This window comes from Limulus polyphemus, unplaced genomic scaffold, assembly GCF_000517525.1.
Source record: "Limulus polyphemus unplaced genomic scaffold, Limulus_polyphemus-2.1.2 Scaffold245, whole genome shotgun sequence".
In the NCBI taxonomy this organism is placed as follows: domain Eukaryota; kingdom Metazoa; phylum Arthropoda; class Merostomata; order Xiphosura; family Limulidae; genus Limulus; species Limulus polyphemus.
In genome coordinates, this window is record NW_013665855.1 from 19,338 (window position 1) to 35,368 (window position 16,031).

The 16,031-nt window shown below is 32.0% G+C and overlaps 1 protein-coding gene across 1 annotated transcript in view; it reads right to left on the reverse strand.

The window, feature by feature from the left end:
• The window catches only part of LOC106478726 (histidine ammonia-lyase-like), a gene marked incomplete at its 3' end in the record, with an annotated part of 33,435 nt that extends 19,333 nt beyond the window's left edge, over window positions 1–14,102 (reverse strand). The window contains exons 1-5 of the mRNA XM_013939287.2: window positions 13,681–14,102; window positions 4,452–4,518; window positions 3,359–3,386; window positions 1,774–1,848; window positions 1,250–1,322 (exon numbers count right to left, since the gene is read on the reverse strand). Of these exons, the coding sequence (XP_013794741.1) occupies window positions 1,250–1,322; window positions 1,774–1,848; window positions 3,359–3,386; window positions 4,452–4,518; window positions 13,681–13,924 (487 nt within the window). The remainder of the gene's footprint in view (window positions 1–1,249; window positions 1,323–1,773; window positions 1,849–3,358; window positions 3,387–4,451; window positions 4,519–13,680) is intronic.
• Between the last annotated feature and the right edge of the window lie 1,929 nt (window positions 14,103–16,031).

Genomic DNA, 16,031 nt, shown 5'->3' on the forward strand with positions numbered 1-16,031 from the left:
AAAAACATACACCGCTAGGTCTTGGAATACTCTTATCTGGTCGAATTATAGAATTTTACCATTACTCTTATAACTACACCCACGACCTTAAAGTGCGGAGCGCGTCTTTTGCATTAACGCATCGTGAGCCATGAAGCTCAGATTCACAGTTCGGGCATGCTAAACACTACGTCATGCCTGGCCACTACGACTATTGCATTATCTTGCAGTTAAACCTACAGTATGTAATATTTGATGGGTTGTTTAGGCAGAATATTCATAATGAATCTAAGTTTCAAAGGGACAGCAACTGCCCGTTGAAGAAACCTACAACTGTAGAGGACGACCTTTCGAAACGTCGTCCTCTACATTTGTAGGTTTCTACAACAGGCAGTTGCTGTCCATTTGAAACTTAGATTCACTACAGTATGCAGTTTTTTATGTTACAAAATGAACTGCATATATCTCATATTGTAGCATTAGGTATAGGAATAACATTTAAAACGAAACTCACGCTTCTTATAAAATCTTTGATCAAGACTTGAGTTTCGAGATCTCATATTCAGAGATTTTTTACCGATATTGTATACTTCAAGTAACTTTGATATCCACAGTGAGTTCAGACATTTGCATTCTCAAACACAATAATCATTAAGTCAAACAAGTTCAAATTTCGCAGTGTGTAACATTATATATCAATAATAAAGTTACTGCAATCACCGTGTTTTTAATTTTAATTATTCCTTCAATTTTTGTGTTAAGCGGAAATAAATTATTATTAATTATAATATACTTCTTTCTCAGATGTTATAAAAATTAACCACTTAACAAACGCGAAGTGCTATTCACAGTAATTTTTTATAAGTTCTCAACTAACTGTAAACCTAGAATATTTTTAATAACATTGTCCAGGAAAGGTTTGTTGTAGAGGCATCGCAAGGTTTTTGAAAGATTCGGAGCTCTGGCACATAGGCTCGGGAATTTTCGGCGTTTCAGTATGATATCGATCAGGATTTTCTATTCTGAGTTTTTGGGACACCAACTAGGGATTTGGGGCACTGTCAAATATAATCAGGGCACGGGCCCCGTGTGCCAGTGCCTAGAGACGCTTCTGGTTTCTTGATACAGCTACGATAACAAAATTACCATTTAATATTCTAAATGATGATCCTAGCTAATAATGTCCCTCTGTTAATAATGTTAAGAGAAACTAGAAAGTTCCTGTCCTTAGTTAACTGTAGACTTAATTCCATGTTAGTAATAACCTAACCTTTATTTTCTTTCAGAACTGTTTCTACAAGTTGACGTGATCGGATTACTCTGTCTTCGGCCTCCTTTGAAAGCTGTGGGAGTAAAAATAATAATATTTGTATTGAAGTCACGCTAAACTATACGAAAGAATTTGACCTATGACCTATCATTCTTATCATTAGTATTTAATTTTTCTACTCTTAAGAGAAAATAAATATTTTATTTGAAAATACAAGTAACTGAAACTAGACAATGCTAGAAAATATTAAACGAAGAAAATGATTATTGTTATTATGTTAATTGTACAGTTATAATAAAGTTTTTCATTACCCAGTCTCAAAACATTTATGTACTATGATCAGTTGGAATTACTATGCTACTGCCGATAAGTGTTAAACATCTGACAGAAAACGAAGCTTTCCCAAGTTGATCAAGACATAACAAAATATTATAGACTGGAATCAAATCAAATACATATATAATATCTCATCTGTTTCATACACTGATTGGACGGTTAACAGTAGTGATAATTAATCAAAATACCTGAATCTTGTAAAATCCCTTTCCAAGACGTAGTAGGTCATCGGGTCCTAGGTTATAACCATTCAAAAGAAGGACCTTGTAACAAAAGTATGATCAATTAGTGTTTTAGTAAAGTATTATTCACCTCTAATGAATATTTTGTATTTTGTGACGTATGATAGACGGTCAATGCATTTGGGATGTTTTGTTTTATTTCAATTGTGTCATAATCTCTAGTTTAAATTACACACTGGTCGATAAGATCGAACTTTTTTTCTCTCTAGTCAAAGATGTAAGCACACTTTTCTAGACCAGTTTTGCATGCTGGTTCCAAATCTGTTTCGGTTTTCTTCTAGCACATCTAGTTATCGAAATATGATTAGTGTTAATTTCAGCACAATTTAGGTAATAATCACACATCAGGCTAGTTAACGTTACAACTTTATTCAATTTGCATTATCATTCCCATAAACGTCATACACACCATACACTTGGTTAAATTTATACAGTACTTATGAAAAATGAAATGTACAACAACTTAAATTATAATTAAGGCAATAACCTTTCAAATTTGATCGGTCTCATCACGAAAACTTGACGTACTAGAGGAAAACCAAAATCAGATTTGGAATAAGCGTCCCAAGAGCTATCTAGCCCACCTATAATTATATCTGATGAGATGACTTGTTGGCCAGTGTTATTTGATTTCATTACTATGGATACGTGAATGATTAGAATAAAAATTAATGTTTCATTTATTGGTAAGTTGTATAGAATTAAAAACGATTATTTGTACATTTTTATTTTCTTGTATAATTTGGTAATTATATCATTTTTAATGTTAACTAAGTGTTTCAACCCAGGACTACCCATAATTTCATAAGTTGGTTAAACCTCGTGAGGTTTTATTAGTATTAAGATCGAAAATACTGACAACAACGAAGATATTGAAATGACTATTCAACTTAGTTCTAGTCTTCTAAGTGGCTTATATTGCACATGTATATAGTATAAGAACCCTATAAACTCGAGTGTTTAAAAAAGGCAGACTTTTTTCTCATCAAAGGCAAACTATGTTTATACACTTTTCGTTTTATGATTAATCTTCGAGACTATTCTGTAATAAAATGTATTCATTAAGATTCATATATTTAATGAATTCATCTACTTTTTTCCTTTGATTTATATACGTTTCTTTTATTGTGTTAGTGTTTACTTGAATATTACCTTAAAATTTAATATCAATGATTAACTAATCCTAGTAGATACAAAATATCACAAAATTATTGTTATCTACAATAATTATACCACACTGTAAACATATACAAAAAATATCACAAAATTATTGTTATCTACAATAATTATACCACACTGTAAACATATACAAAAAATATCACAAAATTATCGTTATCCACAATAATTATACCACACTGTAAACATACACAAAAATATCACAAAATTATTGCTATCCACAATAATTATACCACACTGTAAACATACACAAAAAATATCACAAAATTATTGTTATACCAAACTGTAAACATACTACAAAGTTTTACCAAAATTTTAAATAGAAAAGGAAAACTGAAAAACAGATGCGACTTACTTCATTTAGTGTTTCAAATCTTCCAGGACTTAAGTGACGTCAAGGTCTTTATAACCGAAACCAAATTATTAAATAGATAAAAAAAACTAAAACAAAAATTAACTTATATTGCAAACAATAACAAAATAATACAATTTATTAATCTTCTTACTGAATAAAAAAATGTTTTTATGTAAAACATGTGTTTATGAAATCTGGTAATTCATTAAATAAATACAGTCTTAAACTGTATATATAAATAGTCTAATTCTATACATAAATACAGTCTTTAATTGTACATATACAGTCTTTAACTGTATGTATAAATATAGTTTTATTATGGTATCATTACAGGTACGTAAATAGATTTATGAATTTGTTTTTAAGAACTTGAATTAACTGGTTTGACCTATTGTTTCAAACAAATACATTTTAAAGTATTTTTACGTACATAATCATCTCTATTAGACTTGATCCTATTAACAAGACTCATAATCTAATGATATACAAAGATGTCAGTGTTAATAAATGTTGAAAATTTATAGTTTTGCTATAACCACATTAATTTTTAAGAACGATTATACACACAAACAAACTCATGTGTGTATGTGTGACCTTTCTTAAAATACATAACTCGTGGCTTGTTAAAATGGATATTTTACTAACTTGTATTGGAATACTGTCTAAAGGGGGGGGGGGCTTAAGTTTGAGTTAAACGTGATATTAAACGAGGGAAAGGTTACAAATATAGACTCGCATCTTACAGGCTTGTTAAAGAAGAATCTGTTTCTCTTATAATGAATGTTGAATACAATAGATTACAATCCTAAGACAACAAATCCGGCTGATAAGTCAAAGTTCACCATTCTAATATTTTTCATTCATGTAGATTACACACTTCTTTAAAAGCCCGTTAATTGTTTATGATAAAACTAAGTGGTACAGATATGAGTGTGTGTATGTATGTATATATATTTTCTCGTAAGCCTGATATTTTAGTTTTTAACTAAATTTACATTTTATAGTTTGACCTACTAATGTAAACGCAATAAGGCTTTCTCGTAATCATAAATCAATAAAGTTTGTTGTAAGTGGCAGAATAAAAAAAAGATACATTTGTTCTGGAACATAGGATATTTCTTGCGGTCTTATCCCTGGATTGGCTCGGTCCGTCTTTAGAACTGATATAATCAAGATAAAGAGATTGAAATACGACATAAATCGAAGAAAATATAACATTCTACTGATTTAGGTATTATTTACTTTGTTACAAAGCACTTAACATTTCAGCGAAGAAGAAAATTATTGAACATAAGGGAAGTATCCTTTTAATGATTACCAGCAAACGGTTAAAATAAAATGCCTTTTAAACATTTAGTTTTCTGTTCGTTTAGACCATTTCGTTTTATATTTGCTACTTCATACTGAAATAAAGATTTTATTTCTTTGTGAAAGAGTCCAGGTACTTGTCGCTATCAAAATATTAAGAACACAAGTGTAGTGCTGCCATAGCGCTGCTTCGGCACCTGAACTTGGAGTCCCAACACTTCAAAAACTAAAAATATCTATATAAAAATGCTATTCATTTTACAATCGAAATTAAGTGTCTTTCATAAACAAACTCTCCAAATATAAGAGAACATTCAGGCTGTTTGCGATCCCCGTATCCTCTGGTAGACCTCTTTCAGCCTGTCTAGTACACACACTATCACTCTCCCTCAGAAGCTGGCGTCAGGCACCGTGAGACCACTCCGGCTCAAGAACATGTCTCAAAGCATTAACATGGTAAACGCTTGATGTATGACAAAACCATTCTAAGTGTTTATTAAGACACGAATATGGTATAAAAACAGTAAGATAAATTTTACAATTATACTGCTTATTTAAAAAGTACACATTTTAAAAAGGCTTATTATTTACGTACTATACAACAAAGGTTTTTTACTTTTTTAGCTATTCGAGTTTGATGACAGGAGGTGTACAAACCATTATAAAAAGCCAAAATTTTTAATACTGTAGTACAGTTAGAAATATAGTAATTTATCGAGATATGCATTTTTGAATTTTCTATTACTTTACATAATTTATTTATAGCTTATCAAGTAATACTTCGTGTTTTTATTATCCAGTGCTATTTTTATAACCAAAAAGAAAGAAGGAACAGGAGCCCAAAAATATAACATTTTTCATATTTCAGCAAACTCCAGCTAAGAATGATAGGAAGCGCTGTAAGTACATGAAGAGAAGATTTGGAAATTTGTGGTGATGTTGTTTTTAACATAAAAATTGTTGTTGAACGGAAATGAAGCTGAGCTCCACCACAGAAATAGGCCTGATTATTTCATTAATACAATAGGCCTAAGATAATATAAAATTGTGACAATCTGATTCTATACTATGTGGTCATCTTCATACTTTTCAATGATAAATTTTCCAGAATTACGTAGCTGACAACTGAAGCTTTTACATTTAAAAAAATGTTTTAGATTACCCGTTTTTCCTAAATATCAAGTACTAATTTTTGAGTTTTTTACAGTTAAGAAAAAAATGTAATAAACTGTTAAAATATATGAAATCGAAGCTTTAATAATTTTCGAACTTTCCTTGTTCTCCTGTTTGTTTCCTTTTGCTTCAAAGTGATATTTAATTTTGGAGCTTAAGTCTCATATGTTTTAAAAAGCTCTTTTGTCTAAATATGCCGAATATTTTATCTCCAAAGATCTGTTTCTTTGTTGAATTTTGCGCAAGGCTACTCGGGGCTATTCATTCTAGCAGTCCCTAACTTTGAAGTGTTAGGTTATAGGAATGGAATCTAGTTAATACCACACACCATCATCTGTTGGGCTGCTCTTGTTAGATCGAATAGTAGGATCTGACAGCTAATCTTATAACGCACTCACAGCCACTCTGTGCGGTGTGCGATTTTTCTTTTCGATGGCAAAAGGGCGTGAACGTCAAAACCTCAGATCTTCAGTCCAGTACAATAAATATTAAACTGCGCTTGCCTCAGCCTGTAAAAGAACACCAAGGAACATGTTTGCAAAATATTAACATTTTGTATAGGTGGCTTTGTTTTACCAGTAGTTTATTGTACAGGAACAATATGTAAATACTGGAACAGTCTTAAAATGCAAATTCACTTGAATTTCTCTCTTTGTTTATAATAAACAAATAACGAAGAGATTGGCAGAATCATTTCAATCATGATAAGGCTTGTGTAGAACTATATACTATAAATGATTTCTTATGTGCGACAAGCATCGCACGTTTTGTCCACTAACAAATCAGACAAATCCAAGCTTGTGAATTAGTGCTTTCGTATGCGCGATTATCGCATGTTTTGTTCACTAACAAAGTATACAAAAACAATAATTTCTATGAATTATTTATGAAAAAAAAATTCTATTCTATAACTTCACTTATTTCATCCTACTTCGTTGAATTATCATTATGAATTTGTAATAATTTAGTTTCTAAACCTCCAAAGCTATATATTTACGAACCTAATGTTAAGTTTTACCGAGTTTTAATTTTCAGTTTATATGTATACCGTAATAAGTAACGGAATATGACACAACTTGAAATATTATAACAGTAACCATATATCGACAGCTTCTGAACGATTAAGATAAGTATGTAAATTACAAAAATTGAATACAATAGCCGTGTGGTCTCACTTAATTATGTTCAGTAAATACATAAAATTTAGAAATGATTGTTATTGTGAAGTTATTATAAATAAATGTTGAAATAAATATTAACATATAAACAAAATACATGTTAAAATAAATATTAACACATAATGATCAATTATTGAAACAAGAAACAAAATTTAACAATATTTTATGCAAAAACGTAGTTTCATTATTAAGCCTATTTCATATAATTTGTTATTATTTGGTCATAAAACTTTGTCTAGAATAATTTCTTATAAATTATGAGTCATAGTTATTTAAAATAATTTTTATTTGTTTTCAGCATTACTGGTTTCTTCTTTTATTCCCCAAATTAAAAATTCAAATTTCTAATAGCATCTAAAAGATAATTCTGTGAAGATATACACTTTCATTCTTATTGGTAAAATTTCTTTGTTTGAAGTTAAGCACAAAACTACACAATGGGCTATCTGTGCTCTGCCCACCACAGGTATCAAAACCCGGTTTCTAGCGTTGTAAGTCCGCAGACATACCGCTGTGCCACTGGAGGGCTATTGGTAAGCGTTACAGAAGTTGATAAAATCTAAATGTTTTCTCTGTGCTTTTATTGGGCGAAATGTTACAGTGGTCAACTTTAGATGATAAAATAATTTAGTACATAAGGGAGATGGCTAAGGAAATCATAAACAAATACAATTAGACATATAAGTGTGTAAAGTTAACTAATAAAACTAAATTAAGAATGAACAGTCAGACACTTAACCTTTCTCACCAGAACTATCAAATTACACTAACTTTGCAAAAAATGTCTTCAGATTTTTTTATGCCTTCACTTCAGCCAAATCAGTAATTAAAACCTTTCATCGCAACTTTTCCCATGAAATAAGTCGTGGTAAACATGTTTTTATTACATTCCTATTAAACAGATTATAGATTTTAGTTTCAAGGGGTAGTTAATGGTCAGTAAGTGCTTTAAGTTGATCTAGAATTATCGATGAAACCTATCTATATCCGTCGGATTTTTCGACACATATTTTTTAAACTGTTTATGCAACACATGACTTTATTCGTTTCTAAGAACATATTAAACAGTATTACATAAAAATATTAACCAAAATATCGCTATCAAGCATTCTCACTTATTATTAGTGTGGTTTCCTGTGTATTTTACGTAGAAAAGAAAATATTGCATCAGTTCTTTAAACTGCGTGTTATAAAAGGCAGAAACATAAAATTACTCAATATTATGATGTATATGGACTCCATCAGTGGTGAATGGTAACTTGAGGGCTAAAAATGTATTTTCTTTTACATAATGTCATTATATATATATATATATATATTGTTACGTATCTGCTCGTTTGTTAATTTCCGTTGTAAATTCTTTCCGAGGAACTTCAGCGATACAAGTCTTTTCTTAAATAAAACTAGTTTATTCTTTCTCGTTACAAACTTTGTAATACACTTAGTTTCCACAGTCACTTTAAACTTACCTACTTTTATAAACACACGCTATAATTCATAGCGATTCACACACTTTACTTACGGTGCTTACTGCTCGCTTGACTCGATTATCTCTATCTTCAATCTTTCTATCTATTTGCAGTTATATCTCCACTTTATTTGCCAGGCTTATATACTAAAATAATGGGCGCCTAGAACAGACTAGAGTTGCCAGGAAAAGTCAAAATCCTTCGAGAATCTCATGACGTGTTACTAGGGTCACGTGACTTCCGCTGTCGTAACACTGCCCCTTTCTTAATATTGTTTGTCCCGAACAATAGCCACTTAAATTAAAGCAATAGATAATTAACAATAACTTAATTAAATGTACAGAATTTACAAATTTAAGTTAATATTCAGATCAGTATACCAGTTTTGATATGGTTTAAGTACCTATTAGAATATCTGCATAAATGTGTGCGTCTCTCTGTGTGTTTAATATTTAAAATAGTAACTGGCAGATTTTGTTAAACAAAGTTTAACTGGTTAAACTCCAAAAGAATGATGAATCATTGGAAACTAATAAATCTAAGATTTATTATAAAATCACGTAAACTGCAAATGTTCTTTTTTTCTACATCAGAAGAACTTATGTTTGTCATCTTCCATTCCAACTTGAGTTTTGGTACTGAGTGAAAGACATCTTTGGCACGTACTTGTGGCAAAGAAAATATAGATCTGAAATGTTATTTTATTCACTCTGATACATGTTTATTTCTTATTTGGATTTTTTTCCTCTCTTAAAAGTCATTTTTAAAAGGAAAATATATTATAATTTTAGTCTGTAATAAGGTTTATTGGTTTCAAATGCTTCGCCAGCTTTCGCCGTTTAAATCGTAAATGGAATGCAGTTTACGTGATTTTTTGTCGCAAATGTTAGGCCTATTTTGTGTTTAATTAGTTTTCTTTGCATGGTTGTGTTTTTCTTTACGCTAACCTATCCAGCATATGAGCTAGAACTTAATTGACTGACCACGAGGACACCTCAAAGTCCAAAAACTTACTCAAGGCTAAGTAACCAAATGTTCCACAGAACAAATATAAAGCTAGATTTCAATATTTGTTGATAGAAGCAGTTTTGTATAGAAATGATACCATCGATTTATGAGACCAGTATTAATTTCTGTCATTGATAATTTTTCATGACGTTGCAAGTATCTTTGCTCCATTCGATTAACATCAGCTTAAGTTTCAAGATATTTTCATAAATCATCTGTAGGCTACTTTATATTCGGTCTAACACGTGCTATTATTGACCTAAATCCTCATCAAGTGAAGACAGAAAAGGTGAAACTGGTTAAAATTGTTTATTTAAATTAGTTTATTTCTTATTTTGATTTTTTTCCTCTCTTAAAAGTGATTTTTAAAAGTAAAATATATTATAATTTTAGTCTGTAATAGCGATGGTGTTTTCCTAAGAAGGAATCATACTGAAATATCTTAACTAACCTAAAAACAGATGTAAAATGAGATTCGGATCATATGATCTACTTTAATTTTTTTTATCTGTTCTCAAAAACCAGACTTCACTAAAACTGGATACTTTATTGGAAATATGATAGTACTTTACATAACTAATGTAAAGAATATTCTAACATGGTTAAAATATTCAAACGTGTAGTGAATGATACCCCGTTGTTCTCTTCTTAATGTATATCATGCATATCCCTAAACTACTATTGCAAAACCTGTGAATTTAATCATATTTTCAATATTTTTATCTCGACTATAAAATGGAATATAATTTTGGTGTTGTATTTGCATCTGTAAGTATTAGGCCAATGAAAAACTTTATCAAAGTTAGATATGATTAATCAAAGTTTGTTTTACTGTTCGCTAAATAATAAACTGATTAAATATTTATAAAACTCCCGATAAAAGCATTATAGCATTTAGTGAATCATTGGTGGATAAAACATCAATATGTATTTCCATTAAAGTTTCGAAAGGTGTAAAGAGCACATATCTTTATACCGAATGTAACTAACCTAGCTAATTTATTTCTCTAGTTTACTATATCATCGTTATGTATGTTACAAAACCAGCAATTGTGTGTTAGTACTGCCACTTTGAACTGTTTGGTCTCTTTTTCTTCCTACATTTACAGACACTAGCATAGAATAACATTGCTCCATTGCGGAGTTTAAAAGGTTCCCTCATGGTACAGAGGGGTCATAATATAGCGATCAAGCTCCTTCGTGATCCCCAGTTATTTCTGTAGATCTTCTGAAGGAGGTTCGTACCCGAAAACAAACCCCGTTAGAACACTTGCCCAGGGCTTGAGCACGTATTCCACGTTTGGTCTCGCTAGATTATGAGTGGAAGTATTAGTACAGTTTCAAACATAGCGCCTCCTGGATCCCGAGAAACACAAAATACGATGCTAGAATCAGTTTCGTCAACCCTTTAGACCCACATCGTGTCTAGGTGACATGTTTAGCCCCTCTTGGTACCCCTTACGGGGAGTTACTCCATATAAATAAGAACACCCCTGAGCCACCCCAGTCTACAGGCTATGTTTGGTCTTGCTAGTTCCAAAGCTGTGGAAGAAGTTCACGGGCAAAACACACACAGTAAATTAATATAGAATTCATAGGTTTATATGTAGTGAATGGCAAAAAATAAACATGTAAAGCTAAGTAGGTGAGATATATAACTTTTGTTACAATTTCTAAATGTCACACCAGTCCACTTGTAGGTAAATAGTCGCAAAATACTATAAAGGTTACGAGTTCGTGTTACCAGCAGCAGTACTTCTGCTACGTGTCTACACTTTCGCAATATTCAACACATTCCATTTTTTCTCACTTCTCTTACATCGTCCTCTACACAAACTTATCAATGGTGATCCATTTTGATCTTATTAATGTAACATGATCAGCTCTTATACGTACCTTTCTGTGTGAAGATCAAATATGTTTTTTTGTTGTTGTTTTTTTGTTTTTACTGAAGTAAAGACAATGAATGGTTTCACTCTGAGAAACGCACACCCAAGTCAAAATTGTTCACATTTTGCTTTCATACCGTCATACGGCATCATTTTAGACATATTATTATTGGGGTTTACCTTTGGCGTTGGACAGTGTCATTCGCGATGGTGGCACAGTCCAGATCGATCGAGTTTTTAGCTTTTTACGGGCCATTGGCCTGTTTCATTTTATTTAATTTTTAACCTGCTTTACGGGCACTGTTTAGCTTTTAGCTTGTTTCTTTTTACTTTTATAGTAATTTACTTATTTTTGCCTTTTTCACGGTTGTTTGGCGCAGATAATCAAGTTGCTTTGCGCCAATAAACTCAATACAAACAACCAAACGAGAAACGCACAGTTTTTCTATAACGTAGAATCCTACTACTACGAAATATATTTACATTTTAATAAATTTCGTATTTTTTATTATTTTTTAAATCCAAATGCTTTGGTTTTTAACTTTTTTATCTTCACTCAATGAGTAGCTTTTCTATATACAGTAAGGAATTGTGCAAGTCTGATATTGATAACTGTGATGAAAGACTGTCATTGTAGCGCAAGAGTTCAAAGACTGGAAATAATAACGCAAGAAACCGGGTTTCGATACCCGTGGTGGGCAGAGCACAGATAGCCCTTGTGTAGCTTTGTGCATAATTAAAAACAAACAAACAAACAAACTGGAAATGGATGAAACCGTAATAATCTCAGACAATACTTTTACAATATTGAAAATTTTTCCACAGGCCAAAGTTTCATGCCCGCCGAATTACCAGTATCACGTAATGGAAATTTGTTAATCGTAATGGTTAGAGGTGTTGTTATACCACCAAATTATCACATAGAACATTTCTTACGATCTGGTGCAAATATTGAAAATGAAATGACAGTAAGCTAACAAAAATAAAGAAATAATATTTTTCTGTAATCGTAAATTCATCTGTGATCTGTAACAGCGAAGTACAGAGAAATGTTTAAGTTAATATTCTCAAACTTGTCTGATGGCTCTTAAGCTATATATATATATATTTTTTAATAACGGCTATTACAAGCAGAAACAATCATTGCACAACTTCTGTCTGTCACTCAAGTTTTAAATATAAGAGGATTCTGGATATGTGGCAACTTCTAAACTATTTGTCAACATTAAGGACATTAAAACACGTTACGAACTCTTAGATGGATTAGATTACAACCTTATATAGAATTCAGTGTTTCATAACTCTGAATTTGAGTAGCCTTTGCCTTGAACTAAATGTAATCTCCCCACGTATATATATATGTGTGTGCATGTATTTCTCTTTACTAGGAATAACGTGTGTGTATATATATGTGTAGATATCTTACTATGAAGATTGTTTATTATATCTGTGTGTGCGTGCGGGTGTTGATACGGTAACTGGGAACTGTCCGATGATGTACTGGGCTATTTTTTTTTAGAATTTTTGCCCAAGAAGGAGGATGAAAAACATCCTGAAGCAGAGCACATTTCAATTTTTATATACTTTTGGCTTTGAAGTTAAAAACACAAGTACTTAGTCTGTTAAATGAGTCAATTATTACAGTTTTCTTTTCCTTAACAGGTACCCTCATCTAATATATATAAGCACACGCACATTAATTCTAATAAAAATAATTAATAATAATATTATATTAATATTAATAATAATAATATTCTAATAATTACAAACAGCTTGTGTAATACCAATTGTTATGATATTTGAGATAATTAGGGTTGCTAAGCTAAATATAAAGTTTCAAAACACATTTTAACGACAATAATTATAAGTCTTCTGAGCGTTTCATGATGAATGGCTTTACTTTTCTTCTTCTTTAGTGAATTGTAAACTTTTTCTATATATTATGTTTAATTTTCTTAAAATGTCTGAAAAATTCGCGAAATGGTATATGTTAAATTTCTCGTAAAGCTACTCGAGGGCTATCTGCGCTAGCTGTCCCTTATTCAGAAATGATAGGGAAGTCGTCGAATTAAGAATACTCACCGCCAACTCTTGGGTTACTCTAATCGAATAGTGAGATTGATCGCCACATTATAACGAATCCACGATCTGTAAATTGCGAGTTTAGCGTCCTAACCACCAGGCCATACCAGGCATCGCGAAATGAATAGTGATATTTTGACAAGTAAGCAACCTCGTTTTTGTCAGTGCTTTATTTGACTGAAAACATTTGCGATCGTCGAAAATATTCTACTTACCAACAGAAACGAAGTCATTGTCATCCAGAACGTTACAAATCTTGTCGTCCTGATCCAAGATAGCGCCCCCTTTTGTCTTGCGAATTTCGTATATTTCTTCTTGCCTTCCGTTCACCTGACTACTTGTTTGTTTCAACTTCAGGTACCGCCTTAAAGCTTCCTCTCCTAGCCACTGTATGGTGCTCTTCCCATCTCTGCAAGGCACAGCAAACCATTCTCCTCTAACACGAACCGAAAGCTTCATATCTTCTTTGTCTTCCAAACTTTCTCTTCCGATAACCAATACAAAAAGTTAATGTTCTTCAAGTACTTTTGGCAAAGTAGCTGGGAAAGAATGTACGCACTTACAAGTGACGTGGATGACAACTTTTTTAAGCGTCCTAGCTTAGAACTCTTGACTCATTCAATGTTAAAACGTGACCTTATTTACACTCATCGATATTCCTTCCATCACTTCACCAGTTCCGTTGGATAACCAATCACGTTTGTGAACCTTCATACACGCCTCATGAAGGACTAATCAAAACGAGGATTTCATAACTTCTTACTAAATATGTTGCTGACGTGCTGGTCCTCATCTGACCTTTTAATCTTTCGTCTCCCTATTTTGACAAACATACTCGCAAGCTTATTGCGACATTCTGATTTATGTTCAGCCAGTTGAGACTGGTTCTGATCTTGCCCACCAAACTTGACACCATCGATTTACAGAAATAAAAAGTACCGGCAAGTTATTCACTTTCTAGCTATGAAGTTTTTAAAGTAGATTTTTTTGCTCGCCTAAAAAAAAAAAGTTGCTCCAATCAGCTGAAGATGAAGGAATGGCTATGCTTAATTGATCTTGTTTTCAAATGTGCTTCTGGGTTTCTGCGTCCTTTATACAAATAATACACACTTATAGTTACGTGTAAGTGTTTTTTATATATTATAATGTGTTCTTGTTCAAAAATTAGGCTTTTGTTTACTATTACAAATATTGGAGAGATACATTTATGGAAAAAAAAGTCGGATGGACAAATTATATCCACATTTCAAGTATTCGCTAAATCGTAAGTTTATCACATTTTGAAATAAGCCAAACAAGACGATTGTTTGTTTGTAATTAAGCACAAAGCTGTGCAATGGGTTATCTGTGCTGTACCTACCACGGGAATCGAAACCCTGTTTTTGGCGTTGTAAGCCAAACAAGACGAACGAGATCTAATATGTTGTTAGTGACGCTTTGACTGTTTCCGTTGGTTACTATTTCAAGTGGAAATTTGTACTGTTTTAATTAAGTGTATAAAATTAATAAAGAAAAATCTTCAACATTTCTTTGTTTTTTTTTGTTTTGTTTTTTTTTGACACCTTACATCGTGTTGTGGACAATAAAATTTATTCTGTTATTTAAATCTGTCTATGAGCGATAAAAGTATTTTGCGTTGGAAAAATATGTGGCAGCAAGATTTTTCATGAAATGACGTTATTTTAAAACTCTATTTGGAAAAATTCATAACGAATATTTTTAAGCAAAGCATACATTAACTTAAAAAAAACAGTGAAAATTTTCCCATTAGTAATTGTCATCAAATAAGCTGATTCTATGGGTGTGTATATTCAAGGGCAGAGTCTTGTGTAATGAAGACTTGCTCAGAAAATCACCAGATTTAAAGGGGTAGAGTCATGAGAACGAGGACGCCAGATTTAAAAGCGTAGTATCTCGACTGTTAGAACCTGAACATCAATAACATTTCTTCAAAACTACATAAACCTACCTATCTGCTAGATACATTCTTCAATATTTAGTTAACTACTTCAGAAAAAATCTAAACAAAAAGAATATCCTATTTGATCTTGATAAATTTATTATGCATTATAATAATAGGGTTGAATACCTCTTTCCCATTGCATGATAACAATAGGTTAAAATACCCCCATCCTATAACATCTATTCTAACTATCGATCTTTGGCCACCTCACAATGAAACTTATTAATGTGTTAACATTTGACTGTTTGTGTTTAATACGGTTTGTTTTGTTTAGAGTTTCGCGCAAAGCCATACGAGGGCTATCTTCGCCAGCCGTCCCTAATTCATTAGCGATAGACTAGAGAGAAGGCAGCTAGTCAACAACAACCACCACCAACTCTTGGGCTACTCAATGAATAGTGTGATTCACCGTCCCATTATAACACCTCCACGGCTGAAAGAGTGAGCATGGCTATCATGAAAAAAGTTAAAACAACACACAGATGCCGGAACAGGGGAAGGGGCACATGTCTCTAATTTGACCCGGTAGCGAAGTGCCTCTTTGAATGGAGAACAGAGATTTGTGTATAACTATTATGAAAAGTCCTGTTTCAGTCTTGAATG